Here is a 26701-nt window from a genome sequence, read left to right as displayed (position 1 = left end):
AACACTTATTCACTCTTCCACATAATGGGTTTTAGTTCAGTTTTACAAGAACAAAAGATATTGAAATAATTTATGAAAATCGATAAAGTATTTTGAGATCAGGGGGTAAAGGCTGCAGAGAAATAGAGAGTGATTGGTTTTGCATTCAAATATATTCAGGCCAAGTATTCAGGAGACCGGTAAACTGCATGAAAATGTAATGATATTCTATACTTTGAAAAAAAATGGACACGCGCTAAAAATATAACAAGGGAACTGGAAAAATTTGGGAAAATGAATTGTGATTTGAAAAATTGGCAGGAGAGGGGTGAAATTGAAACATTTCGGAATCAGATCAATGGAAATTGAAAATTTGACCATAAAAACAAGATTAACAAAATAAATTAAACTTGAACAACTTTTCCATGAACACGAAGGCGGTAGAGACATGTGAACGGAGCTCCGTAATTGCTTGTCACCTCGAGCTCCACAAACTTGACAGGAAAATCGGGTTTGTGCTGAAAATGTTAATTCGATAATAGCCACACACTTGTCAAGAATTAATCATTCGGACTTACCTTGGCAAGGAAGAATTGAAGTGGCGGGCCATCAAGATCATAAGTGTAGTCGCCAATCAAAACTCTCGAGTTCAGGTCGTCAATCTGCTTGTAAGCCCAAACGAGGACTCCCTTTGGAGCACTCGACCGGTTCCCTTCTGGAGCAACTTCTGATCCAATGTGCTCATAGCTGATGCTAGAAACATCAATGAAATGAGACAGCTCGACAGCAATGTAGCCACGGGATTCTTTGAAGCACCAGCATTCCCCAGGAAACAGGGATTTGGAATTTCTCTGAAAATGAAAAGATAATAGGCTTGGAGTCAGAGGATCCTAAAGCGCTCACCTGAATGACAACTCTTGGAGAGTAATGGAAATAGTAGATTGGGATATCCCAAAACTTTTCCAGCCTTGTGTAGCTTTTGTACGTCTCCGAGCATCTTGTTGACACAACAGCTCCACCTGAGCTCTCCAGGGCATAGTCAACTTTCCCAGTTTTATCCGTGTCATACTCGTAGATCATTTGACGGATGATAGCTTCCAAATGATTCTTATCATATTGAATGTTGGTGTTTTCCATTTTCAGTTGCTCAATAATTGTGTTGTAGTTTTGCTCAAACTTTGCGCTAAGCTCTTGCTGGAATTGGGCGGACAACTCGGCGCGAAGCTAAAAATAACAAAAATCTTTATTATGTACATATGTACAAAACATCAATCATTCAATAATTGATTAGTTAGTTACCTTCTCCGTTACCTCCTTAATGATAGCATCTTTGTCAACAGTCTCAACAACGTTAGTCTGATGGATAATTACTGGGGCCGGAGTTGGCGCTGGGACTGGGATAGGTTTAGGTGCGGGGGCGGGAATTATCACTAGTTCTTCGTCCTCCACATCGGTGACTTTTCTCAGTGGCTCTTCAACAATACGCTCCACATCCGGAGTTGGGGTAATAGCTTGTGGAATTGGAATCACTTGAACAACATCTTCTGGAGCATATTGGCTGATGCGAATCCAAGCACGAGTGCACAAACTGAATGGGTAGGCAATGAGGAAGAGAATCCAGTTAATTACAGTTTTGAGCACGGAAACCACGGAGTTGTACACTTTTCCAAAGACTGCCGCTACCTCATTGAAGAAATACATGTAGTTATCACCAGCAAAGTTGAACACTCCAGCGATTGGTGCATAAATGAAGTTATCTGAAGAAAAAACACCATTTAAGTTTATAGTTTGAAAATTGTAGCACTTACAAAAAATGTTAGTGATTCCGGTGCCAAATGACTTGAGAAGAGAAAGAATGGAGTTTTGGGAAGAAGTAGAAAAGTTTAAGAGACCGGCAAAGATAGTTGAGAAAAAGTTGTAAACAGCATTTGAAGCATTGTAGATGAAGCTCTTTGTATGGCCAACTGTAAAAAAAGCGATTTTCTTTGGTTTTTTGTAGTGTCTTTCTTGTTGTAAATACAAATAGTGAAAACAGATAATATCATTTTTTTACGTGTAAATGGTACTTGCTGGTACTACAAAAGTTTTTTGATGTTTCAAAAAAAATTAAATAAAACGTGAATGGTATTTTAGGCTTAGGATTCTACTCAATTAATAACTCAAAAAGTTAATAAGTTCTAAGCCTGAAAAATAAAATAATACTAGCATGTTGCTCAACACTTTTATTTCCATTTTATTTCATTCGTTACAAACATTTTGGAATTCAGTTTTCTATTTCACAAATACCAAGTAAATTACTGTTCTGAAAAATAAAAGCTAATACTCATGTCCCATTGATAAGATGTTGAAAATTACTAAAGATTTCCAGCATAATGGATTGATCGAATTTTAATTTTTTAAAGTTTTACCACATTTTGACTGCATACAATTTGTATTTTCCTTACCAATTGCTGTGCATCCGTTGTACAAGGTCTCGTAGCAACCGTTGAAAAAGGTTCCGATAGACTTGTTTGCTGACAAGAACCCATCTGAGCCATAGTAAAATAGCTTTCCAGCACAAAAATCGATGAATCGAAAACTCGATGAGAGCACAGATTTTAAGCCATTTCCAACAGCGCCACATCCGCTTGCAATCAGGTCCCAAGCATAACGTGGAGTAGTGCCAAGTCTACCAATCGTCGACTTTCCATAGTTGTACGTGTCAAATGCTGGAATTTAAAGATGTTGTTTTCTACACTGAACAGAAAAATGAGATTTATAACATACCAATATCTACAACAAATTCCTTCACCATCCATGTGTAATGTTTAACGTGATTTGCAGCTGAAATCCAGATTGGCACAGCTGGGAGGGATCCTTCCGACTTCTTAGATGCATTCTTATCTTTGGTAATTTCTTTAACTCTTATTGCTGTGTTGTCAGATGTCAGGAATCCAAGGAGAAAGATGGCGAAGAGAAGAGCCAGAAGTAGACCGAGAATTTGACACCACGAGAACTTTGATGATTTCTTATCGGTAAGACCAGCAAATAGTCCTCCAAAATAGGAAACTGTCTCAACAATTCCTCCTTTGAACATTGCAAATACCACTTGATGCGCTTCAACGATTGTTGCTACGAATGAGCTCAAGAAATCGGCAATTCGAATTCTCCAAGAAACACCAACAGCATCATGAACATCTGATGAACTTGGTGCCGGTTCGTTGATATCTCTGTATAAATAACATGAAAAAAATTGAACTCGGTCATCATAAATTTAAAATGTTCATACCTGACATGAATAGTCTCCATTGGCGCTTGCTGATAATTGGTCAGCTTCATGTAGGCACTCTTTCCATAATCGTAGAACGTATACCATACATGTCGTGCCGCAAAGAACGGGAACAATATCAAGTAACCTAGCCAAGTGAATGCAGTTTTAATCTTATTTCCTGTCGCTTCTTCGTATTGATAATTGTAAGTTTCTTGTGGGAACAAAGGCGTGGAAGTTGCAGCAGCATGACCAATGTCAAAAGTTGGTTCAGGAGTATTCAGATGACTCAGTCCTCGGCTTCGAAGTCCATATGTGGAGAGTGGTGTGTCGATTTCGAGTTCCGGAGTATCGAGTGCTCGAGTTATAGCTTCACGAGTGGCACGGGTTTGGCGGAATCTTGGGGTAACTGAGCGTTGCTTCACTGTTCTAGTAGTCACAACAGTCGGGGTTATATTTTCGGACGTTCCTTCTCCGAATGGAGAGCTCGAGAACACCTTGGCAGTGATTCTGGTAATTGTACTAGTCTTCACAAAGGCTGGAGCTGCTCGGCGTGCTGGTGATTTCGATAATCCATCAAACTTGCGGCTTCTTTCCAATGTTTGAGATCTTGTCGTCATTCTGCTAGCTCTCTCATTTTCCAATTGATCCTTGATCGAACGGTACTGGTACTGTTCCACGCCATTGTTACTTCTTGTGAGCATTCTGTAAGGAGTAAGCACGACGTAGACAAGGATCTCAAAGAATCGACGAATAGAACGAGCAGCCTTAGTGGAGAATGGCTCTTGCCGGTTGCGAATGAGAGCTGTACGGCGACGATGATCTTGGTAGGCGTAGTAACGAGTTTTCGCTGAAAAAAAATTTTTTTTTTAATTCTAACATTTTGCAGAAAAACAACTTACCGAGTTTCACCAAATACAACAGGTAGTCCCAGATGGTGAAGCTAGTGATCTTGATGACGTGGTAGAAAGCTTCCAAAATGTAGGTGATGACGTGAAGAACAAGGTAGACGGGGAAACGGAGGATATAGAGAAGCTGTCTGCTGAGACTGGCCGCTGACCAGTGCTCCTGCTCAGAGAGTGATCCTGAAGTAGTACCACCAAGGTTTGGCACTTCCCAGTGGTCCGGCAAGGATGGATCGTAGATTTTGCTGTATGCGTATGTGTAGTTGGTTGCGTATGGTCTGAAAAAGAAATTATGAAAATTTTATTACATTAGGAATATAAGTTCAACATTTGAAAATGCCAGGAAAAGTTAATCTTCTATTATAGGTTTCGTTTCGCCTTGGTTTTCTAATTTTTATACAAGACTTGTAAACACTACATATTTAAAATTAAACAACCAACATTCACACAGACTTAAAACTCAAAAAGAAACGGAACCACCAAGAGCTCACTGGTAAGTGACCTTTATTCTTCTTCTTCCCGCTCAGATTCCTTCGCCTTAACCCACCCTTGTAACCCGATACTTTCTGGTGTTCTACTTTTCCTCTTTTCCACCTCACTGCTCAGAACAACACAGCTTTTACATATTTGTCAAAGGCTTCTAGGGCGTCAAGTACAAGCAAACTGAGTTCCAAAATACACAAACAAAACGTGGCCTAGCAGGTGCGCGTGAAACCTCGGCCGTATGTGGCGCGAAATTTGAATGAGAAAAAGGGGGAGGGGGGTAACATACAAGTCGCCTGTCAAAGCATCCAGCTCTTCTTCGGTAAGACGTGGCGATCTGGCGTTTCGAACTGGTGGAGTCAGGAGAAGCTTCCGGCGAACTTTTGCAAAAATGTTTGGAGAATTGCGTCCAGAGCGTGTGGATGCGAATTCCGATTTCCATTCATGGGTGTCGAAGTTGTTGTCGGCTTCCGTTGCGGGAGCCATAGTACCTGCAAAACACAATTTTAAGGAAGATATTAAAGATATTAAAGAGCGGTGAAAAAAGAAGTATTGAAGTGAGAATAAAAAAGTAACAAAACTTGCAAGCATCGAGTCTCTGTCTTTGTTTGATTTTGAACTACGCATGATTCATCGCACCAAAATCTGTGCGCTTTACAGAACGAGCAAACACTTTTATGAAGACAAAAGGGCTTGAGAAGGAAGAAGACTGGGAGACGTTCGTGTTTCTCACGATTATAATCACCTGTTGGTTTTGATGGGCTGAGAAAAGAATATATAATACTGCCTGATTTTATTATGAAATTTAAGAGAAAAAAACTGGCAAAAAAAACAAAACATATCACATCACAACAAATTAAATACGCAACTTTTCGAAACATCGCAAGGCAGAAAAAATTCAAACCAATGTTGTTTGTGTGCTCACCCCGTCGGGCCCTCCGTCTCTTCACCTTGCACACTATACTCGAATCGATATTGTTTGTGTGAGTGTTTTTCTGGGCGAAAGGAGGAGAAAGGGAGGGCACACACATACACGCAACAGTGAGCGTCGATTTAATGGTTTCGGTCGGTCACCCCAGTCTCCAATCGCCATCACCCCCGCCGAATGGTGCAGGTGGTGGACAGCAGATAGGGGGAGAGGGGGTGAGGCAGTGTGTTTTTTGTAGAGAGTAGTTGTCTGGCGTACGGTGACAAGCGATGGAACCGAGTGAGGGAGTGTGAGATGGGAAGAGAGAACACCAGAGAAGAACATGCATCTACGTGTTGCCCTCTAAACACGTAAACAGGCCGAAGGAATTAGGCATCATTGCAATGGGCAACAAATCGGTGAGAAGTACTGTGAAAGAATCGGAAGTGTGTCTCGCCTTACCACGTAACCTTGAGGCTAATTTACAAGCCCAATTGAAAAGTGTTGTAACGATTAGACACAGTCAAGAGCAGATACGGAGAAGTTACTAGTTTTCAATAAACGTTTGTAGAAGAACATGAAATACATATCAGTACGTCAGATATAGGCTATCAGTAAAATAAACCCTCAACCAAAAACACAAGCACAATCTGCGTGTCCACAATGTTTTCCGCTTTAAGTACTGAACTATGTCTGTTTTTTTTATAAAGCACAACTTCCAGATCAGTTACTTCGGCCTGCGTGGAAGGTTTGAATGATTTTAAATTCTCAAATCAATCGCATGGCTCTGATCTCTGGTGTTGTTTTTGTTGACTTTTTCTACAATTTTTGAACAGTGATCTATTGGATTCACATGGTTATGAAACTAACAAAAACTACGGTGTTTATTTACTATAGCAAAACTTTTTTCTAATTTTAACTTTTAAAAATTGAAATCAGGTTCTTCTAGAATATTGAAAATGCCGCTTTTCAAACTGAAATCAATTTTTTGAGTTTTTGAAATCAATTTTTTGAGTTTTTGAAGCCTACTGCCAACTTTTTGAAAAACTAATTCAAAAGTTTTCCAGAAGATTTTCAATTTTTAAATTTTTTTGTTGTATTTTCATGTCTATTCACAGAGTGAAAAATATTAAAAAAATATATAAAAACCAAATTTATCAAGAACTAATCAGATTTCCCATTCTCAAATTTCCAAACATCTTGATCGAATTAATCGGGATTTTGATGGGTAATCAAGTGTTAAATATGTTTTAAAGAGGGAGTAGTTTAAATGGGGAAAACATCAAAGCTTATAATGCAGTGCATACTGAGGAATTAAAAGAGAAACTGAACATTTTTTTGAAAAATGAGAGAATATGCTTGAAAATTTATTATAATTTTAAGTAGACGCTCAAGTTTTTCATTTTCTAGATTGATTTTTTTAATACAAAACTTTCTGTTTGTTAAAAAAAAACAAGTTTATATAACAGTCAGTGCGCGCGAAATTCAAATTTCATCCACTTCAACTATGTTTGTCGCTTTAGAGTAAAAAATTATCGGTGTGAACTTTTCTCACTCTTTTTCTCAATAACGTCCTTTTGACTTGCTTCGTTTTCAAAAATAAAACACAATATTTTTTATGGAGAAAGTTTGAAAAAAAAAAGAAATTGAGCGAATAGGAAAAGTGAAAAACGTTTCTGCAAATAAAGCTAATCCAAGAGAGCAATGAGCAAACATTGACGTTCAAACGTGAGGAAAAAACGAAATAAAGAACAATTTTCAGAGCTCAGCATCTTCCATTTCTGCTTCTTTAATGTCGGCTTCAATTTCTTGTTGTCGCTTCCATTGGTCAATTTTATCTGGAAAAGCACAATTTGATTTACTTTCAACATTCATATTTGCACTTACAAGTGTGAGCACAACAGAAATCCATTCCACATCTAGAATGCACACACGAATACGGTTTTTGACATTTGACTCCGCCCATTGCGTCACAAGTCTGTGGGGTATCATCTGCCTTTCTCATCACATTCCAACCTCCGGGACAGTAATCCTCTACAAACATCGAATTTGTTTGATGGATTAGAATACAAATGGCAACTAACCTGCTTTACATACACTATCCACTAGATTAACCAAGAATGCCAGAAAAATGAGACAGATGATGATGATTCTCATATTGAAGTGAAGTGACCCGGTGAATGGGATGAATAAGGAAAACTGTGAAGGAAGAAGAGGAACAGTCGAGATTGCTATCTGGCACGCAAAAATGAGGTCGCTCTAGATTTTAAAGTTCCAGTTAAGATCTAGCTGGGAGAATATGAATTGAAAATATTAGGGGGCAAGATTCCAAAATTTGAAGATATTGTAACACTTCCTGATCACATGCAAAATTTCCGTTCAGAAACGTTGCAAGCGTTCAATTTTTTGCAATGTTAAGTTCACGACGTTATGAGCAAACACAGTAAAGAAGGAAGATAAAATTACAAAATATGGGGGTCAGGATAGCACAGTCGGTAGTGGTGGCCGCTAGCAATCTGGAGGTCACGAGTTCAAGTCCAGCCTTACCCCCAATGTTCACCAGCCTCTAGTGGGAAGTGAAGCAATCCACGACTGGATTATCGGCTACATTCCCCGGCTAGGACATGGCTTTAACCATAGCACAGTGGGAGCACCGCCAGGCAGTGTACCTGACTCCGTGCACAGCACTTGAAGAACGGATCGTCCTTTAATCCTTTATAATCCTTTAAATGATTTCTTTTGATTATCAAAAAAGTTTAAAGAACGCTTGAATTTTTTGTACACAACAAAGTTGTCGCTGATTGGTTTAATGTGATTTATTGAAAAGCATTTGTTCGACATATTAATCTGATCAATTTAAAAACTTAGTAAATCTTCTTCACTACAACAAATTCTTAAACAGCTCAGCTATCAGGACAAATGACAATACATTCAATAAAACTACTTTCAAGGGGGCAGTCTGAGTTGTTGTCTGAACGGATACTTGAGTGATGGGTAGGCCTATAGTAGTGGACAACGTTGATCCAGTGTTAGAGGAATAAATTGTTGTAGAGTTCGTGACTGGTGGTGTGAATGGTACAGGCGTAATAAAGGTTGTGGCTGGAGCAGAAGTTACGGGCGGTGTCGTAGTTGTAGCTGTCGTGGTCAAGATATTAGCTTTTGTTGTAGTGATGGTTGTAGTGCTTGTTAAAGTTTTTGTTGTAGAGCTAGTCATGGTGCTCAAAATAGGTTGCGTAGTTGTTCCAGATGCCGCAGTAATTTCATAGTAAAGTGTGATGTAACCCCTCATTGTAAAATTTGCAGAAGTTGTCAAATAGTTTCCAATCGATGTCACACTACTGTTCAATGCTGGTGGGTATCTGTAAATACCATAATATTGTAGATAACTGCAATCTTGATGGTACTCACGTCAAATTCACTTGATTATTGTACCCTGGTCCCGAACCAATGCACAAATTAAGGAAGTTAACTCCAGTGAAATTCATATTATCTATATTCACATTGAAATTGTACAATTGACTATCGTCTCGAATTTCATATTGGAAAGTCGCCGAATCCCATACAGTCTCCCATAATGACACCGACGAAATTAGTCCAGTACGTCCTACTCTTGGTTGTTTCCATGCAGAATATTCATCACCACTGTATAGCTCAATAGTGAATAAAGATTTATACATCAGCAAAGTGAATTTGTTAGTTGGTATAATTTGAGGTAGCTGATTTGGATTGAAAGAAGTTGCGCTGAAAATATAGGTAATGCTAATCTAGTAGTGTTATATTTTTATACACAATTCACACATTTTCTCAAAATGAATTGGTAGCATATAATTAAATTTATAATTATTGATTATTCAAAAAATGATTCTAAATATTAATTACAGTAAGTTGCAAACGTTGAAAATGCCATAATTTCTATCAAAGACAATGATGAAAATTAGGTTTTCAAAAAAAAAACCAAAAAAAACTCTCACTTATAATTGATGACCTTTGCCATATAAATCTGAGAAGGAGTATTCCCTTGAAAAGCAATATATCCATTCGGTGATGTTAGCATTGTGTCAAAAACTAGCTGATTAATATAAAAATTGGTACAATCTGGACACGCAAATGTCACTGCTCCTCCACCATCGGTTACATCAAACAAAACTTTAGATGTAAAATTGTTTGGTGGAGTTATGAAAAATTGATAACTGCTTGTAATTTCTAAAAAGAAAACGGTTCTAGGATATTACAAACAAATAGAAATTTACCAGGCCCATCGTTTGCAATGATATAGGCATCAGATTTAAAGTCATCATAAAAATTCACAATTGTTATCCAATTTGCATAATACATCCTTCCATTATCGTAAAACTGTGTCCCATTTATCAAATCTGCAAGAGTTCCACTTGCTGGATACTGCATCACATCAGTTCCAATATAAAGCATATACCGATCGAGATTTTTGAGTGATTCCGCAGCAGTGTTAGCAGCCAGAGTCAAGGCAAGCTGAATTGTGAGCATTTTATTTATTATTCATTACCATGAAAAAAAAGAATACAAAGCTATTCAAAACCTTTCTCAACATATGAACACATACCTTGGATCCATAAAAGATCAAGTATTGAGCCGGAGGAATTTGAGAAACCTGGAAGTAGTCTCCACTGTACCTCATGAGAGGGAAATATGACTTCACTGAAAATAAATCCAATTTTCATTTGTCAATTCATATTAGATAATAGCAAGGTAAAGATATTTGATCGCAGAGTTGTACAGTTACTTTTTGGGTTTTCAAACAAAAATAAAATATACATTTGAATTTTTAACCGCAAGATAGTTTCCTATCTCTTCCAAAAATGTTATCCCTCATTGACATTAAGAGAACAAACATTTTTGTACCGGTAATCTCCTTATATATTTCGATTAATATCAAACTGATCGCAATTGTTTTTTTTTAATTTCTTAAGTACTTTTGGCATGGTAAACATTTTGAAACCATCTTTCTCATAGCCCGACTCACATGAGTAAAACTGGTATGAAATCAGAAATGCAAGATTTCCGGAAAAGGAAGTTACTCTGAGAGTGGAATCTCCCGCTGTGCACCAGTACACGTCTTTTTGAACACCCGTAAAGTTTGTGAATCTGAATTTTTTTTGAAAGAATTCGTTTTTCGGAGTACAATATACTCACCCCACAGTAACTCCTAGACTGTTTGTTATTGTTAAAACATCCCCTTTGTCCATTGTGTATGAAATTTGAAATTGCAAAGCGTAGCCCAATGGGATAATGAACTGGAAATATAGGGTTGGATAAAAATTTGATGAACAAAAAAAAGTATTACGTTGTAATAGCAAGACTCCCATTGGTCAATTTTCACTAAATTCACAGATGGATATGGTATTGTACCTTGTATTGAAGTAACATTTACTGTTCTGGATTGGCATTCTGAAATATATGAATTAGAAAGTGATTAGAGAAAACTTTTTAAAATCTAGCAACTCACGAGCTCCAATCTGAGCATGCACAATATCCAGGAAAAATAGAAAAATCGTCGACTTTAATAGCATGTTTCTAACAGTTCAAGTAGACTGTTTTAACAAAAAGTGGAAGTCAATAAAATATTGATACCAGCAAATTTTCGAGATAAAAGACCAAAACGTGATAAAAGCGTTTATTGCCACTGGCGTTGCCAGTTTTTGATCATTGGAAAGGAGGTGCAAACTATGCACGGTACAAATTGAGTTTGTAATTGATGTTTTAAGAAAAAAGTTATGAATTAGTGTCAAGCTTCACTGTTTTATGAACCATGTAAACCTTTTTTTCAAAAATTGAATTTCTTTCAATATTTATAAGTTAAGGTTTGGTCATTAATTCAGATATAGTAAACACTTGCAAACAATACGCACCGCGATATTTTGCAATCTTTTTCGGTTTGATAATTTTTTTCGTAAAATATCGCAAAACCTAATACCTTAAAACTTGAGCTATCTCATTCTACTTTACATTTGTACAAGTAGTTGTTGGCCAAAATTCAAAATCTGAATTCCAAAATTTCAATTATAGAAAGCTAACTTTTATATCTGTTTAAACTTCAATAATCACGTCGACTAAGCAAGGCAGACAAGTTAAATCAGAAAAGTAGATCAAAATTTACGCAATACAAGCTACAAATCTCTGTGATGCAAATAGACAAAAACCAAAAAGTCGATGCAAAACTGCAAAGAGAAAAGAATAATGGAGACGATGCGAACGTTATGAATTATTTTCATCATTTTTTCACTCTCATCCTCCTCGATCCGTTTTCATTTGTTCTTTCAATAATGTCTTCGGTTTTTGTGCATGTGTGTGTGTGTGTGTGTGTGTGTGTGTGTGTGTGTGTGTGTGTGTGTGTGTGTGTGTGTGTGTGTGTGTGTGTGTGTGTGTGTGTGTGTGTGTGTGTGTGTGTGTGTGTGTGCGAGCAATTTACTTTGATAACATTAATTATGAGTATTGTTTTAGTCATTTCAGTTTTTTTTTGTTTAAACATATAAAATTGAAGGGTTTAACTTTGTTCCAAATATTATTCAGAAAAAAACTCACTTTGTTGCTTTTCTTGAACTCTGAACAGATTCAATGCTTTAAAAAATCAAAAATGTTCGTTGCAAAAACAGGTTGTAAAAATACAAAAGAAACGAAGACATTTTCCAAATTATTGTTAGTGAGAAAACTGTTAAAACCGTGCTTATAAGAGTGTACTCTTAAATTTAAATACTTTCTCTTTGTATTTTGGATTATACTTTTGATTATCTGATCTAAACAGTGGAACGATTCAAACACGCAACATTAAGACTTTCATTGAAATTCATTCAAATCTATTTTTATTTGAAGTGTTTCATTATGATAATCCATCATGTTAACCGGTTCAAAATTTAAAACCCGATGTCAGGATGATAACTATCATTTGCTTCTTTGATTTCAGCTCAGCACTTTGATATTTTCTATTTTTTTGTTGCGTGTCTACACCACCGCCCGCTCAAAAATTCATAATCAAGAAAGGCTTCTTTCCTCGTGCTCCAGCCACCCCCCCCCCCCCTCTCGTCCAAATTTCCCATGTTTCAAAATTCTGAGATTTAGAAAGCAGCTAGAGAAATCTTTGGTATTTTTTTCCACTATTTACAATTTTTTTGTCGAAACTCACATGGAAAGTACGTGTTCATTTTTTTTTTTGCTTTCCGTTTTATTTTGTTAGCCTTCCAAAATAAGACCTTCTCTAATATACTGCATCGTCTCACCACTTTGTACAATCCATTTATTTTGGTTGGCTAAGAAAATGAGAGAAAAAGAATAAGAACGCTTATTTCGAATGCAAAATTTCCTTATGCTTCTTCGTGAAAAATGAGTTTGTTTTTGGAGGAGGAAAAATAAGAGATCGAGCTGTATTCGTAGAACAATACGACCTTAGCTTTTAGTGACCGTCATGATGATTATGTTAATGATGATGAATGAAGTGTGTTTTTATTTTTCACTTCCTAAAAAATGTTATGGAGAAGTGACAATAAATTGAAGAATAATTTTTGCAATAGCGTCAATATTGTGTGACTTCAAATATGACATCTACATACTACGTTCAAAATTTTTAAATTTAGATAACTAATTTTTTAAAATTCAGAATTCAAACTCAAGCTTTAAGTTACAACTAAATTTTCAAAGATACACCGAGCGGTTTTCACTACGTGGCCTAGAAAACTCCAGAACTCGGTCAACCATTTATCTGCAGAGAAAACCAGGAAACCCGTCTTGTTCGTTACCAAATTTTTACTTTTTGACGTTTCACGTTTTTAGAACCCAATTAGTTACATTTTCACAGTGTTTTTTTTAGCTTAATTTTAAAATTAGAGCTATTAGTGCTTAACAAAAATAACACGATTAAAACTGTTGTTTGTTGCGGATTTTCAAATTTAAATTATTGGTTTTTCATATCTCTTTCAGAAATTTTCTAACAAAACATTTGACTCATTCATGCTCAAATTTTGAATACAAACATTTTTCACTCGTTCGACATGGTAAAAATATTAGGTCAAGGAATAAGTTTTGTCGTTTTTTCTCAATTTTGATTATTTCTTAAATGTTTTTTTGTAGTTATATAGAAGACTGTTAGCAATGACAAGCCTATTAATATTAGCCATATCAGGCACCTTTAAGAATATTTCCAGCTCAAAACTGTGACAACGAAAAAAAATTTTTTTTTCGATTTTTTCATTTCTTCGTGAAACCAAAAAGTTTACATGCCTTGAAGTATTAGACAGTTAGTTAATTACAATTGTGCAATAACAGCTCCAGGCGCCCTTTTTTGGTATCGCTAGATATGTTTAAAGTGCCAAAATTGCTTGCAAAAATGACTTTTTTAACTTTGAGTGGCGCTAACTTGAGGTACGTGAAATATACAAAAATATAATCAACTTCAATATTAACGAACGCATCAATAGCTACATTTTATCAGTTAACGACTTTTTCGTATATGCACTGGTTGCTGAGCTACGATGAGTTTTAGTGGAGCTGGTCAAATTTTTCAAAACTCCTTTTTTTCACTATATGGCCCGTAACTCCGAAACCAGTTGACCGATCGAAAAATGTTCAACTAACAAAACATTAATCTGTTCATAATAAACATTTGAACATTTGTACATTTTGTATGTTACTCATGTTTGCAAAGTTAAAAGCTATCAAAAAAGGTAATACACATAGTTTTGAAAAAATAGGAAAATTGTTCAATAATTGATTTTTTCTCTCCATAAAAGTAGCACTAGTAAAAATAAATGCCATTTTGTAGTTAGCAGGCACACATTGTTATTCAAAAGTATTTAGAAGTTTTTCTAAGAAAAATTTTTTTTTCAATTTTTTTCAAAATTTTTTTCGAAATTTTTTACAAATTTCCACATGTTTCTTTAAAGGACGCATATCTTTGCCAGCATGGGGTACATTAAAATATTTTTAATTGGAAAATGTTCATAATAAACAGATAAATGTTTTGTTAGTTAAACATTTTTCGATCGGTCCACTGGTTTTGGAGTTACGGGTCATAGAGTGAAAAGAAAGAGGTTTTGAAAAATTGGACCAGCTCCACTAAAACTCATCGTAGCTCAGCAACCAGTGCATATACAAAAAAGTGATCAGCTGATAAAATGTAGCTATTGATGCGTTCGTTAATATTGTAATTGATTACATTTTTGTATCTTTCACGTACCTCAAGTTAGCGCCACTCAAAGTTAAAAAATTCATTTTTGCAAGCAATTTTGGCACTTTAAACATATCTAGCGATACCAAAAAAGGGCGCCTGGAAATCCAATAATATTAGAATTATTGATAAGTATTTTTAAGAGTGGTATAATGTTTTTGCGGAATATTAAAAATATTACGTTCACAGAAACATATAAATATTTTCTTAAAATTCTTTAGAATTATTAAGTGAAAAATAGAACATGTTGGCAAATTCTTTAAAAAAGTATAACCGCGGATAAAAACTTTTTACGAATACAGTAGTTTTATCACTTTTCACGTTAATCATCTATTTTCTAGAATATTTTAATTCTAATTTTTTGATGTTTTGGAGCACTCCAAATAAATTTCTGATGAGGTTTTTAAATATGTTCAGAAAATTATAGTCATTAATAATTTTTTGATAGAGATCAATCAGTGATCATATGCAGTGCTATGGTTTTGGCCCATTTGTGAGAGCTGGCAAAAAGACACCGAGGCAAATTTTCATTTTGAAAATCAAAACTATTCCATTTTAGAATTTTCTGATCTTCACATATCTTTCACTAATTCCTACCTCTGATCAGTATGTTCAGTTAAAGTGCATAATGGACAATTCGGACAATAGAGTATGATTAGGTAAAGAAATCGAGCCAGAGCACACATTCCACTCCCAATTCCCCCCACCCCAACCAACTCCATGGGAAATTACTCTATTTCTTATGCGATTTGTATGTATGTGAATACGTATGTGTCTCCTCATCACACACTTCTCCATCCCAAAATCATTCCACTATTCTCTTTAAATGGACATAGTCGCTGATAGGCACACACACACACTTGCGCACCTTTTCGTCAAACGCACACACAGACACTTGGACGCTCAAATCTTGTCAGATTAAGGAAGGATTCGTTTTGTCGGCCGAGCCTCTTCGCATTTTCATTAATCTCCATGACCACATGACACATCTTTGGGCTCATCGATGGGATAAAGATTATTAGATTACACACATTTACTACAACTATTAAACTTTTCTCACTCAATACTTTTTTTCAATCGAACATTTAAATGCAGGTTCAAAAATCACAATTTTATTATTTTGAAGTGTATATTCTTCGGCTAAAGATCCATATCATCTTATAGAAAAAGAGAGGGGATGAACAGAAAATCTGAAGTAGACTCCGGTTTTTCGTGCTCTTTTCTTATTCAATAGGTCGCTATTCACTTTTTCACTTTTCTTTTTGTTTTGTTCATAAGTAAATCATATAATATTATATTTTATTTATAGTAATTTTTTAGCAAAATGCATATAAAAAATCACATTTATTTAAAATAATCAGTTACAGATAATTTTTTGATTCGTTGGATTCATTTCTTAAATACCACAGTAACTTAAATGAAAACTTAAAAGTATGGAAACATTCATACAATAAGTATCAATTTTATTAATAAATGTCTTTCTCACGTTTGGTATTTTTCTATTTTATCGATATTTTTATACTCTCCTCATACTTTACTTTAAGTTGCATTAAATAACGTACATAATCGTGTTCTCGGTTTTTTTTCACGTCTAACACTTTTAATTAATAATCCCATAGAAAAGTACACCCTTGCAATTTTCTGTTAAAAAAAACAATTACAAAACTATACAAACCAACTCTGCACTTGTGAATTCAATTTCAAATTTTTCAAAAAAGTTGCCTCTCAAATCATTTTTTATTTGAAGAATGCATCACTTGACACTGTTTTTTTTTGTTCAATATATGGCCACCGCCAAAATGGTCAAAATAGTTAATTTTCAGTTTTGAAGTGCAATTTCAAACAGTCCTGTAACATTTTGACTATTCTCGTTTAAAAAATTTTTTTTTTTCAAATTGAAATACTAATAATTACGACTAAAACTGAATTCTGAAATTTCAGTTCAGTCGTACACCTTTGAAGCCCTCCGTGACATGTTGTCTAATTTCAGAACTAAACAAATTTCATGAAAACAAAATTTCCAATTTCACTTGAAAAACATTTTAAAACCACCAAGCTTTTTTGTATTTTCTTTTTGCGCAAAAGTGAGAATCTTATTTTCTTTTCCATTTCGCCATCTGTAACGAAAATACAAAAACTATCATTTCCGTACGCCTTCCACTGGCGCAGAAGTGAAACTCGAAACGATGTGCGCACAACTCTCAGTGGTAGTTTGGTGGTGAATACTGCGAAGCCTTAGTTTCTCTTCCCCAATTAATTGGATCCAGTTTCAATAACCTTCCCTTTTTCCTTTTATGTTTTCTAACTCTACGTGCACTTTTCCTTGGCAGTTTGTTGCAGTACGACACAGAGTCAGAAGACGGTTAAAATAAAAGAATGTTTGAACCCAAAACCATTGATGAGCATGAATATCAAAGTGAGTCTAAGTTTTTTTTTAGAGCAAGAGTGTCCCTACAGACGAAATTTGAAAAAAGTTCAATCAATTTTCAAGTGTGTGCACTTTTCCTTTGAAGGTTTAAATTTAGAGTAAAATCTGAAAAGTACAGTCCTTTTTTATTGACTATTTATCCTTAATTTGCCAATTTTGAACCAATTTTTTAAATATCTGATTTCTCCATTTCACATATGCATTTTCTCTTCCCATCCTAACAATTTTCCACATTATTTTTTTGATCAGTTTCTGAATCTAAAAAAATCTCAGCTTCTTTAAAAGATGTCCTTACTAAATTAGCCAGAATAAAGCCTTTGTCTCGGTAATTTGTTCAATTTTTTGCGTCTTTTTTCCTAACATTCTTCTCATATTCCCGATGACTGGGATTTTTTCATATGAATTTGGTACACCAGGAAATGCATTTAAACTAAGACAAAAATTGCATGTTGCACTTTGTAAGGAACAAAGCTGTAATTAGAGCTGACTTTATTTTTACAGCTGCACGTTTTGAAAGTTTTTTGTACCTGGTTTAAAACAAGAATTGTTACTCAAATAAATAATGCCTGATTATTGAAATATTTTTAAATTGTTACTGAACAGAAAATTCCTGAAATTTAAGTGTTTAACTATACTTAATATTTGAATAGTTTTTTCGGTGTTTGTGTATTAAAACACCGTACATTATGGAAATACATTCTGTGACACTCATTTGTACATTCAGAGACTTGAAAATATAGTTTTTGATATTCATGGTTGAAATACCATACACAGTTTTATTAAATTACAGTAGTACAAAAGTTAGAGCAAAGTTTAAAAAATGTTGATTATGATGACATTAAAAATAGGGTGTTATTTAATTGGTTTATTAATTTTGCCATTTTTAGATTCCATTATGAAAAAGTTATTTTTCCTCTTATTTTTTCATCAAATGTTCTTTTTTACCATTTCCTTCTCTGAATATTTCTTCCTGATTATCAGTAACTATAGCATCCAAATCCTTTATGGGCAAGCGAATAAAAACTTTCTGCTTTGATTTTTTGTGCCTCACGGATTTTTGTTAGTCGGATGAGCAGACGGAGGGGATTTTCCTTTTTTCGATAGATTCCTTTTCTTTTCACCTGACCGCTTGTCTCGCCATTTTCTTCCAAGATTATTGATCAGAGCTAAACAAAACAAAACGACTTATTCTTCTTTCTGACTCAATATATCAAAATATTGCAAGGATTCTTTCAATGAGCCTTTCTTTTTTTTTATTACCAGAATATTCAGAAATTTGTGATCAATGTTATAAAACCTCATCTCATGGATTTAATGTTTTTCTTCAAATGATTAAAAAAAACCTTTTTAATAAAATATAATCTCGATGATTAAATTGATGTTTTAAACTTTTCATTAAACCAGAAAAAGGAAAAACTATAGAAAAAAACAAAATAGTGGGGAGGGGTGAGATTTGAATGAAGACAACGCAACGAAATTTGAGCTTCCAATCCCTCCTTTGCCAGTCCGCGCGGCGGTTTTGTGTCTGCCTCATTGTTCATTCTTCTTAATTTACCAACTAAAAAATGTTTGATGTTGTCTGATTTCTGAAAGCTTTAGGAAACGCTTTTTGAATTCTTTCATCTACTTTTCGGGGTTTTAAAATGCGAAATATAAAGTTGGGTTAATCTTAGGGTATATCAAATAGAGTTAATTTAAAAATATTAGAGAAAACACTAGAACTTTTTTAAATTTTCAAGTAAAGCAAAATAACTACTTTATTCGAACTCCCCAATATGCAAAATGGGAACTGAACTACAAATGTTCTGACCAATGGTCACAACAATTATTTCCTTCACACTTCTCTCGAATAATATTCACATTCCAACATTTCCCAATCTGAGCACAGATGTTTCTTTTTTTTTTTGAGAATACAACCTGACGGACCTCCTACTTCAAAAACCCACTATTTTGCGTGTCGTTTTTGGTGCTGGGAAAAATGAGGGAAATGTAAAGCGGCATGAATCATTTTATGCATCCGCTTTTAGACTATACTTTGAAATTGAAACTGAAGCTTCTTTTTGTAGTTTTTGGTGAGATATAAAATTTTTTGAATTAGGTACTTCTCACTTTACAACAACGTTAACCACTATTGAAGTTCTATAAAACTCACATTATTCTTTTTTTTTTGCAGGTAGGTTTCTATAAAATCATCAAAATGAAATGAAAGCTAAATATCTTCGGTTTGTACTTTTAGTTTGCAATGCCATTTTTCGAAATTTTAACATGTTTTAAAATTTCCTCTTAGTCTTTGGCATTCAATAGCCTCTGCAATATTTGTAATATGGTATCAATGACGGATAGTTTCAGACAAATGCCAATGGGATTTATTATCTGTGCTCGCACTCTATTAGTTCATTGTCTTATTTGAATACGCAGATATGCTTTAAAACCATCTATTTCTTACTACTATTCATTAATTTAAATAATTAATACACGAGTCAAGATTTTCGTTTAAATCTTTCTGGTTTAACTGATTTTTTCTTTACAATTTATACACTTAACTCTCCCCATCTTGCACAGTATAGTTTTTTGGACTTGCTCCCAAATTTCAGCGTTGATTACATCATTCTGATTCTTGAAGTTCAGCTTAAGCAGGAAATGGGAAGGAAGAATACGTAGGTAGAGAAATATCTAAATCTAGGCAATCTGCTATTTATATAATATCCTTTTTTCCATTTCTATTTTATTTCATTCGCTATCCTTTTCAATTTTCCACTTTAAATCAAAATGACTTTTTTCAGGTTGAAACAATCACAAATTCAGGAATGAGAGCGGAAAGTTAACCCAGATGTCTTCATGCGTGCCGTTTTACTCTTTTTATTCTACCTTTTTCAATTTTCTAGCACCTTCATTATTCGATCTTTTGTACCTTCGTGAGTTTTAAATAGGAATTGATATGAAAAGAGCACCACTGGAATGAATATGATTGAGGGAGTATGAGCATTCAAGGCTTAAGTCATATTACGTCTGAAAAGCGAAAATGCTTATAGTAAAATATACGCGTGCTTCTGAAATTATCAAGATCATATTTTCGGCGATTTTAATTTTTTGAAATCGGAAATCCCATTAATATCCACTTTAAGAAAATTGCTGCAACTGCCGTTTACACTTGATTTGAACACTATAAGGTTATTCTCAAATTACGGTTGGGTACTTTTAAATGGATTTAAGTGGATTTAAATGGATTAAATGAATATTGTAACAGCTATTTTTAGTAAGGCTTCCAAGCGGCGCGGCGCCTCACGCCAGCCGACCTTCGCCGTTTGCTGCGCTGGGCATTTTGGCGTGAACTCCGGTGTTCACGTCTGCACACCGTAGTTGTGTGCAGCAATGCTATGCGCAACGTAGTGCGAAAGAAGATAGTTATTTGGAAGCGGCCGAAACGTTCGGGGTTCCGCGCCGCACTATACATGGGGATGCCTTGCGGCGTAAGTGGCGTCATAAGGCTGTTTTGTGCTTAAGGTGCAATATGGCAGCTGGTTTGGAAAAAGTCTCGTTGAGTATAAAATATATCATTCCCTCTTTTGATTGTAGTTTATCAGGTTGTTAACTTCATGATAATGCATTTGTACTTCTTTTATATGAAATGAAAAATTAAAATCAAATGAAGCATTTAGAAAGTTTTTGAAATTTTTTTACGGCTACTAGAACCTAATTTCAATAACCCACTTTTTTCCAAACCCTGGGAACATTTATTTCAAGTCTTTAAAGAAAAAACAACGTTTTAATAAACATCAGTAGTTGTTTGCCAATTGCCATAATTTTATCAATTTAACAGTCTCAATATTATTAAAATCTCCTTCCCATATTCTCTTTTGTTTTCAGAAATGCAAAGTGCAACTCAACGGTTGCAGTGAGCTGTTTTGCAGAGCTATTTGGCATGATATCCGAAGTGTGTCAACAACGTGAGATCTCTTTCCGGTGTGTCCATTACACGGTGAGTTACCGCATGTAGCGTGCATATATGTATCTGTTTTTGCAACATCCATCATTTCCTGGATTTCTGATCTGATTCGTGTTGCTCGAACTTTGTGTATTTTTTTTTCAGTTCCTGGACGAATGCTTCGAAGCAAGGGTAGGGAAGTGTGATGCGGGGTCAGTGGCAAGAGTTGGAGCATTAGGGTATAAACAGGCACTAAGTAGTTGCCATTCATCGAAGAAACAAAAAGCCGAAGGGGTAAGTGAGAAATCAATATTTTGTCCAATAGTATTTCACAAAAATGTGTGATATCAGACAATTATTAAGAAAACATTTAATTTACCTCGAAAAACTGGAAATTGACAAATTTTTTGAGATTACAAAAAAATTAGTTGTTGAAAAAATTAGTTGTACAATTATTATAGCTATGAATAATTTTCAAAAACCTCTTTACAGACTCTTCCTATCCTCGGGGCCCCGGCTCAAAACTTTCCGTCTCCGGTTCAGTTAATATCTGCACTCGGCTATCTACAGACACAGTGCTCATTGAGCCGGAGTAAAAACTGTTCCAGTGACCATGTGCACAATATTATGGCTCAATGTGAAGAGCAAATGAAGCCATTGGCCGGTTACCCACAGTACGATCGGCATAGGTTATTAAGGTTTATTTTTTTTGGGGTATTTTTTTTCAATTTTCATAAGGTCGCTGGGTCTTAACCACTTTTATTTTTAGTGGTTCGAAAAAATTTAAAAATTTAAATTGTTCACATTTTACTAAAATACTAAATCTAATGCTGATTTTTGCCAAATTAAAATAGTCACAGAATGTACATTCTAACATTTTAAAAACTTTCGACATATTAGAAAATATAATTTGTGTCCCATCTAATATTTACCATTCAGTCCCTCAACATCTTTGAAATTTTCCAAATTTCAGAATTAAAATGGACACCTCAAAAAAGCTTTTGATGTACGACGAAACGGACAAAGAACGAGAGTGCCTGGTTGTTAGATCTACACTCTCCGAAATGTACTCACTCCATCACGCTAATTGCTACCATGTGAGTGAACTTTATTCATCTTATCGATGCACTTTCCCCGGTTTTTTTTTCAGTCCCTCGTTACACGATGCTTGTGCGAGCGTCTCCGATTCGACGTGCAATGTGGAATCAATTGCGATCAACTCGAGCCGACGTCACCAGATCAAGACACGCTGGCGTGGGATGAATGGAAGGAAGCAAGGTTGGTGCACAGTAACGTATCGAAAACAAAACACATTTCTACAGTACTTTCAATTCTCTCTGCTCTTTCATTAATTTCTATGCTTTTATACTGACCAGTTTTTTTTTAATGAATTTGATGGGTTTTCAGTTTTTCTTTGGTTTTTTAAAATATAAATTTTGCATTCATTTTTATCTAATTTAAGATGAGATTTATTAAAATGTTACATTGATTTCATTAAATATTTCACTCAAAATTGAACACGATCTAAAACCCCATATCTTTGCCATCTTCTTATCCTATATTGTCTTTTAAAATATGATATCGATGATTTGATTTTGAAATAAACTGTTTGAAGCTTTGACTGAAACAAATATGACCAAGCATGTTTTTTGTTAGTACAAAGTATAAAGCGTACTGAAATTTCCCCACTGGTTCGGTGGAGAGACTTAAAAATTTCTGAGAAGTTTTCAGGTTAATTATACGAATTGACAGCCTATGACAAAACTCATTGTGAGCTGCTTTGCAAACAATTTTTTTTTCACTTTTCTACACAGCTACAGGTAGTAAAATTTGAAATTCAACACTAGAAATAATCCTTCTAAAAAGATGCTCTGTTTGAAAATTCAATGTTTTCAACTTTTCTAGACGATTGTTCAAATATAAACCTGTTCGTTTTTTTTTCTCGAGCCAATCTCATCATCCGAAAACACACGAAACCTAAGCAAATAGGCACAATCCATCATCGTACAGTTTTTCTGTGATCACTCGCTTTTTTAATGTCGCCTGCTCTCCGTGTTTTGCCCGCTGCTCTTCAGGTAGCCGAAAGACCAGCTTACTCGTGCTCTTCTTCACCGTTTCCTATCGGTCAGTTTTGTGTACTTTTGGAAGGTTTTGTGGAGGTCGGAGCACAGAAAAGAAGCTCGGATTAAAATCATCAATCCGTTATGCAGGCAGTTTCTGAACAATGAAATGGGCGGCCGCGATTTTGTTTTGAAACAATTTGCTAAGCCCACCCTTCAGGTTTTTGAGAAATTGGAGTATAAAGTGACGAAAATAAGTACGATTTGTGGTGACTTGATTTTGTGGCTTCGGATAACTGAAATATCGAACAAATTATGATAAGGTAGGTTTTTTTTTGAAAAAAGAAATACTTACGAATTTGGTTCTTCTACAGTCATTTCTATTTTTACTCGAATATAAGTGATTTTTTGAAACGTTTTTATTTGATAATTTTAATTTCAGAATCCTCGCTAGCCTGGCACTTCTTTTTCCCTTTGTCCTTCCTTTCAACTATAACAATGGTGCAAGTGCTGCATGTATTGTTACGGTAAAATTTCAACTTTAACTTAGGTATGTTTTAGTTACTTTAAATTTTTTTTTTCATTCAGAAGAACCTCCTCTTCTCACATGGAAACCTCATTCGTCAATTGAAAAAAGACGAAGTAGATTCCTTCAAAAAATACAAGAAGGAACTTCATGTTTTCAATACGGTAAACAGACTTTTTTTGAAAATGTAGCCCATTTTCACAAATTTCAGAAAATAAATGAAGCTTTTGACAAGGCTGAGGAGAATGAAGCTAAGAATTCTACAGTACCTCCAATGCCAATTCGACCAACCCTTCCATCTTTCTGCACTGGAGCCGACACTACAATGTACATTTTCGGAGCTTGTACAGTTCAAGTAAATTTATTATAAACTTATATATGCACTTCAAAGCAATATTACAGAACAACAAGGTATACATTGGCACAGTACTTGCACGCGAGCTTGAAGAGAAGGAAAAGGGAAAGCTTGCTGATTTTGCAAAGAAACTTGCCGCAGTTACTGTAAGCTGTTTAAAAACTAAGTGGCGTAACTTGAATCGAAAATTTTCAGCCAGGAACTACACCACCAACGGATATCTACAAAGGACTCGAATTCTGTACAGAACTCTGAGCAAGAAATCCGTAAATCTAATTTTAGATTTTGTGTAAATATTTGAATTTCTTGTTTATTCTTTGAGATGGTGTTGAGCTATTGATTCCATCAGGAGTTTTTCGTAATTTCAATGAAATTTCTAAACATCTATTTTTTGAAAATCTGAGCAATTTGACAAACTGTAAAGTGCATTGAAAAAAAGTTGGAACTGAATGAAGAATACAAAAATTATTGATTAAGCTTGAGAAATACACCATGAACCAATTTATTTTTGCGGTTTCCACAACATGCAAAATGGAGAATGTTCAAGAATTATTTCATTGCCTTCTACTCTATTTCGAGTTGCCAAAAGAAATGTATTTTTTAAAAGAACATATCTACATACTAAGCTGAATAGATTTTTCATGTAATTTGAAAATGCATACATACACTTTGCCGCATATTTGCTTGACTGTCTAGAAAATTACAATTTTATATACGACGAGAGTTTTTATCAAAAAACTATGCAAAAAAAATTAATTTGAAAACTGTTTCATTCATCATTTGCCCCGTCAGGATGAAAAACCTAATTTTGAAACTTCCTACACCAACAACGACACCTTCAAATAAAATCCCTCTTTCAAGGATTCAATCATATTGAAGTTTTTATTTTTCCCCCACTGAGTTGTTATTTTGCGCAGAATCCCAGTGCTCAATTACGAGTCTATTCATATGTGTATAGGATTATAAGTATTTTGATAAACATCTTCCCTTTTCCCAAGAGAATGAAACACTTTGTTCCAAAGAAACCAGAACCCCCCGTCTTCTTTTTTTTCAACTGTCTAGTTGCTTACGCATTCAACCACGTTGCAATAAATATGAGGAATACAAAAAACGCTTGGATGAATCGGAATCGGACTCGGAAGAGAACAATTTGTATGAAACAATAGGCTTCCTTTCACACTTTTTTGATTTTTTTCTCAATTGCTTCCCTTTTCCTTTTCTCATGCAGCGTCGTTAGTTTCTGGCGACTATCAATATAAGGAAAACATTCATTGGAATACACGTGTCGTTGGGTTTGAACAAAAAAGTAGAAAGGAAAAAAAGAAAATTACGGAAATAACGAAAAACAAAAAAATCAAACCAAATAATCCCGCAATTCTTCATTCCGGTCGCTTTTCCTTCTCGTTCGGGTCTGTAAACATTCTACTTTTCCCATGATTGTCAGAAAATCGTCAAGAAATAGGTTCAAACATCACATCGCGTCGAGTTGAAATCAGTTGAAATCAACTATTATCTTATGGCAGAAAATGAAAACTATTTTTGGGATCATGCTCAGTGAGGCGTAATTCCCAGAGAAAATGACGAAGATGAGTTTTTTGAAACAATGAAGTTTCTCTTTTTTGGTTGAACTCTAAAACTTGTTCTGATAAACTTAGATAGTTTAGCAACAAAAAAACGCACTTAATTCAAATGAATTAGTAGTAATAATATGTAAACTTGATTTAAAAAAATTTAAACTGGAAGAAAGATTGCTTATGTAATTTTGTTGGATCATGTTTTAGTCATGTTCGAAACATTGATACAAACCTATAAGACCACACAGTTTTTATTCAGTAGGCCAAAAAGTCGAAACTTTCTGATCACGCAAATTGCCCCTGTCTGTAACCACTCTTTCAGGCTTCAGCCCGTTTTTGCTTTTTTAAGCTTTGACAGGTAGACCTTGTTTTAAATAAAATATTTTTTCAGTGTCAGAATATATAAACGGTTGCAAAAACCTGAAAGAAAACATTTTTCAGTGAAAAAACTGTGACTTTTTCAAAAAATAATTTCGTCAACTCCGGAAATTTCTTCGAAGATGGAAACGTTTCCCTGAAAAATTATTATTGGACAAAGTTTTTGACGACCAACCAAACTATTTTTACAAAATTATGCTGTTTCAAAATATTTTGTTTACAAGATTTTTTAGTATTGTTCGGCTTTAAAAATATTATTCCAATTGTTAAAAAAACTTTTTTTCAATTTTTGATACTTGCCCCCCGCGGCTCCACAGTTATCAAAACATTTGTATATACCTGGTTACTATTGTTTTATATATTAATCAATTATCATGGCATACTGTTTATGAAATAAATGTCTTAAAAAACCTGCTATTGGCTTAAATTTATTTCCATAAAATTTATAAAATCACTTCTGAAATTAGTTTTTTCTGTGAATGAAATGAAGATCTCCCACAAATCTTTTTGGCATTAAGCTACTTTTGTTTTAAACTATCATCAGTTAAATAGATAGCTTTAATCCTTAACAAGTGAAGTTTTTTTTTCATCGTTTACATTTCACCCTCTTCTACTACTCTACTTCTTTAATTATTCATATAAGAAACGAAAACATGAAATTGAGTCATTGTTTCGTGAGAAACCTCTCATCGAGCTTTTCATAGTAGTATTTTGGCCCAAAACAAGCAAGTTTGAAATGTC

The 26701-nt window shown here is 34.7% G+C and overlaps 5 protein-coding genes and 6 non-coding genes across 12 annotated transcripts; 3 read left to right on the top strand and 8 right to left on the bottom strand.

The window, feature by feature from the left end:
• Positions 1–58: 58 nt before the first annotated feature.
• Positions 59–5105, bottom strand: unc-84 (Nuclear migration and anchoring protein unc-84). 2 transcript variants are annotated; one of them, NM_001029536.6, is made up of 10 exons: positions 4904–5105; positions 4129–4409; positions 3248–4076; positions 2746–3188; positions 2424–2687; positions 1788–1943; positions 1279–1736; positions 883–1203; positions 558–830; positions 59–497 (listed from the first exon to the last, which is right to left on the bottom strand). In NM_001029536.6, the coding sequence occupies exons 1-10, from the start codon at positions 5098–5100 to the stop codon at positions 384–386; spliced, it is 3336 nt and encodes a 1111-aa protein (NP_001024707.1). In that variant the 5' UTR covers positions 5101–5105; the 3' UTR covers positions 59–383. The 2 variants fall into 2 exon arrangements, with proteins under 2 accessions (NP_001024707.1, NP_001366990.1); NM_001381134.2 differs by lacking the exons at positions 59–497; positions 558–830; positions 883–1203 and having other exon boundaries at positions 1209–1736.
• Positions 5106–7122: 2017 nt separating this feature from the next.
• On the bottom strand, positions 7123–7760 carry srf-5 (WAP domain-containing protein). Its single transcript, NM_077870.2, has 3 exons — positions 7606–7760; positions 7409–7555; positions 7123–7359 (listed from the first exon to the last, which is right to left on the bottom strand). The coding sequence occupies exons 1-3, from the start codon at positions 7676–7678 to the stop codon at positions 7280–7282; spliced, it is 300 nt and encodes a 99-aa protein (NP_510271.1). The 5' UTR covers positions 7679–7760; the 3' UTR covers positions 7123–7279.
• A 564-nt stretch (positions 7761–8324) lies between these two features.
• On the bottom strand, positions 8325–11097 carry F54B11.11 (CUB-like domain-containing protein). Its single transcript, NM_001373557.2, has 9 exons — positions 11004–11097; positions 10842–10945; positions 10691–10791; positions 10521–10642; positions 10101–10195; positions 9772–10009; positions 9493–9724; positions 8930–9262; positions 8325–8880 (listed from the first exon to the last, which is right to left on the bottom strand). Exons 1-9 carry the CDS (start codon positions 11065–11067, stop codon positions 8403–8405), a joined length of 1767 nt encoding a protein of 588 aa, NP_001359570.1. The 5' UTR covers positions 11068–11097; the 3' UTR covers positions 8325–8402.
• A 735-nt stretch (positions 11098–11832) lies between these two features.
• Positions 11833–11957, bottom strand: F54B11.14. The gene has a single exon (NR_072435.1). It is a non-coding gene; the product is annotated as an Unclassified non-coding RNA F54B11.14 (non-coding RNA).
• Positions 11958–12760: 803 nt separating this feature from the next.
• Positions 12761–12894, bottom strand: F54B11.13. Its single transcript, NR_072434.1, has one exon. It is a non-coding gene; the product is annotated as an Unclassified non-coding RNA F54B11.13 (non-coding RNA).
• A 4043-nt stretch (positions 12895–16937) lies between these two features.
• On the bottom strand, positions 16938–17002 carry R01E6.17. Its single transcript, NR_072433.1, has one exon. It is a non-coding gene; the product is annotated as an Unclassified non-coding RNA R01E6.17 (non-coding RNA).
• A 1584-nt stretch (positions 17003–18586) lies between these two features.
• R01E6.12 lies at positions 18587–18771 on the bottom strand. Its single transcript, NR_072432.1, has one exon. It is a non-coding gene; the product is annotated as an Unclassified non-coding RNA R01E6.12 (non-coding RNA).
• Positions 18772–19925: 1154 nt separating this feature from the next.
• On the top strand, positions 19926–22685 carry R01E6.7 (DUF19 domain-containing protein). The gene is made up of 6 exons (NM_077868.5): positions 19926–20057; positions 21010–21121; positions 21233–21361; positions 21560–21765; positions 22041–22164; positions 22218–22685. The coding sequence occupies exons 1-6, from the start codon at positions 19981–19983 to the stop codon at positions 22437–22439; spliced, it is 870 nt and encodes a 289-aa protein (NP_510269.2). The 5' UTR covers positions 19926–19980; the 3' UTR covers positions 22440–22685.
• Positions 22686–23247: 562 nt separating this feature from the next.
• Positions 23248–23304, top strand: R01E6.13. Its single transcript, NR_072431.1, has one exon. It is a non-coding gene; the product is annotated as an Unclassified non-coding RNA R01E6.13 (non-coding RNA).
• Positions 23248–23304, bottom strand: R01E6.9. The gene has a single exon (NR_072430.1). It is a non-coding gene; the product is annotated as an Unclassified non-coding RNA R01E6.9 (non-coding RNA).
• Positions 23305–23343: 39 nt separating this feature from the next.
• On the top strand, positions 23344–24394 carry R01E6.2 (Pepsin inhibitor-3-like repeated domain-containing protein). The gene is made up of 6 exons (NM_077867.3): positions 23344–23450; positions 23570–23654; positions 23716–23817; positions 23865–24008; positions 24056–24154; positions 24204–24394. The coding sequence occupies exons 1-6, from the start codon at positions 23443–23445 to the stop codon at positions 24261–24263; spliced, it is 498 nt and encodes a 165-aa protein (NP_510268.2). The 5' UTR covers positions 23344–23442; the 3' UTR covers positions 24264–24394.
• Positions 24395–26701: the final 2307 nt, after the last annotated feature.

The sequence above is a fragment of the Caenorhabditis elegans genome, chromosome X (genome assembly GCF_000002985.6).
Source record: "Caenorhabditis elegans chromosome X".
NCBI lineage: Eukaryota > Metazoa > Nematoda > Chromadorea > Rhabditida > Rhabditidae > Caenorhabditis > Caenorhabditis elegans.
This window is presented reverse-complemented; position numbering and strand designations above follow the sequence as displayed.

What these genes read in the sequence shown, in the direction of transcription:
- unc-84 (NM_001029536.6), bottom strand. Translation starts at nt 5,100, where the DNA reads ATGGCTCCCGCAACGGAAGCCGACAACAACTTCGACACCCATGAATGG. An exon ending in CGGAATCACTAACATTTTTT is followed by an intron (nt 1,737 to 1,787) that starts GTAAGTGCTACA and finishes TTTTTTCTTCAG; the next exon opens with ATAACTTCATTTATGCACCA. An exon ending in TTAAGGAGGTAACGGAGAAG is followed by an intron (nt 1,204 to 1,278) that starts GTAACTAACTAA and finishes TGTTATTTTTAG; the next exon opens with CTTCGCGCCGAGTTGTCCGC.
- srf-5 (NM_077870.2), bottom strand. Translation starts at nt 7,678, where the DNA reads ATGAGAATCATCATCATCTGTCTCATTTTTCTGGCATTCTTGGTTAAT. An exon ending in GGATAGTGTATGTAAAGCAG is followed by an intron (nt 7,556 to 7,605) that starts GTTAGTTGCCAT and finishes CGATGTTTGTAG; the next exon opens with AGGATTACTGTCCCGGAGGT. An exon ending in TTTCTGTTGTGCTCACACTT is followed by an intron (nt 7,360 to 7,408) that starts GTAAGTGCAAAT and finishes GTGCTTTTCCAG; the next exon opens with ATAAAATTGACCAATGGAAG.
- F54B11.11 (NM_001373557.2), bottom strand. Translation starts at nt 11,067, where the DNA reads ATGCTATTAAAGTCGACGATTTTTCTATTTTTCCTGGATATTGTGCAT. An exon ending in TGATCTTTTATGGATCCAAG is followed by an intron (nt 10,010 to 10,100) that starts GTATGTGTTCAT and finishes CTCACAATTCAG; the next exon opens with CTTGCCTTGACTCTGGCTGC. An exon ending in GCAAAGGTCATCAATTATAA is followed by an intron (nt 9,263 to 9,492) that starts GTGAGAGTTTTT and finishes CTATATTTTCAG; the next exon opens with CGCAACTTCTTTCAATCCAA.
- R01E6.7 (NM_077868.5), top strand. Translation starts at nt 19,981, where the DNA reads ATGCGTGCCGTTTTACTCTTTTTATTCTACCTTTTTCAATTTTCTAGC. An exon ending in ATTCGATCTTTTGTACCTTC is followed by an intron (nt 20,058 to 21,009) that starts GTGAGTTTTAAA and finishes TTTTGTTTTCAG; the next exon opens with AAATGCAAAGTGCAACTCAA. An exon ending in ATCACGCTAATTGCTACCAT is followed by an intron (nt 22,165 to 22,217) that starts GTGAGTGAACTT and finishes TTTTTTTTTCAG; the next exon opens with TCCCTCGTTACACGATGCTT.
- R01E6.2 (NM_077867.3), top strand. An exon ending in GTGCTGCATGTATTGTTACG is followed by an intron (nt 23,655 to 23,715) that starts GTAAAATTTCAA and finishes TTTTTCATTCAG; the next exon opens with AAGAACCTCCTCTTCTCACA. An exon ending in AGAAACTTGCCGCAGTTACT is followed by an intron (nt 24,155 to 24,203) that starts GTAAGCTGTTTA and finishes GAAAATTTTCAG; the next exon opens with CCAGGAACTACACCACCAAC.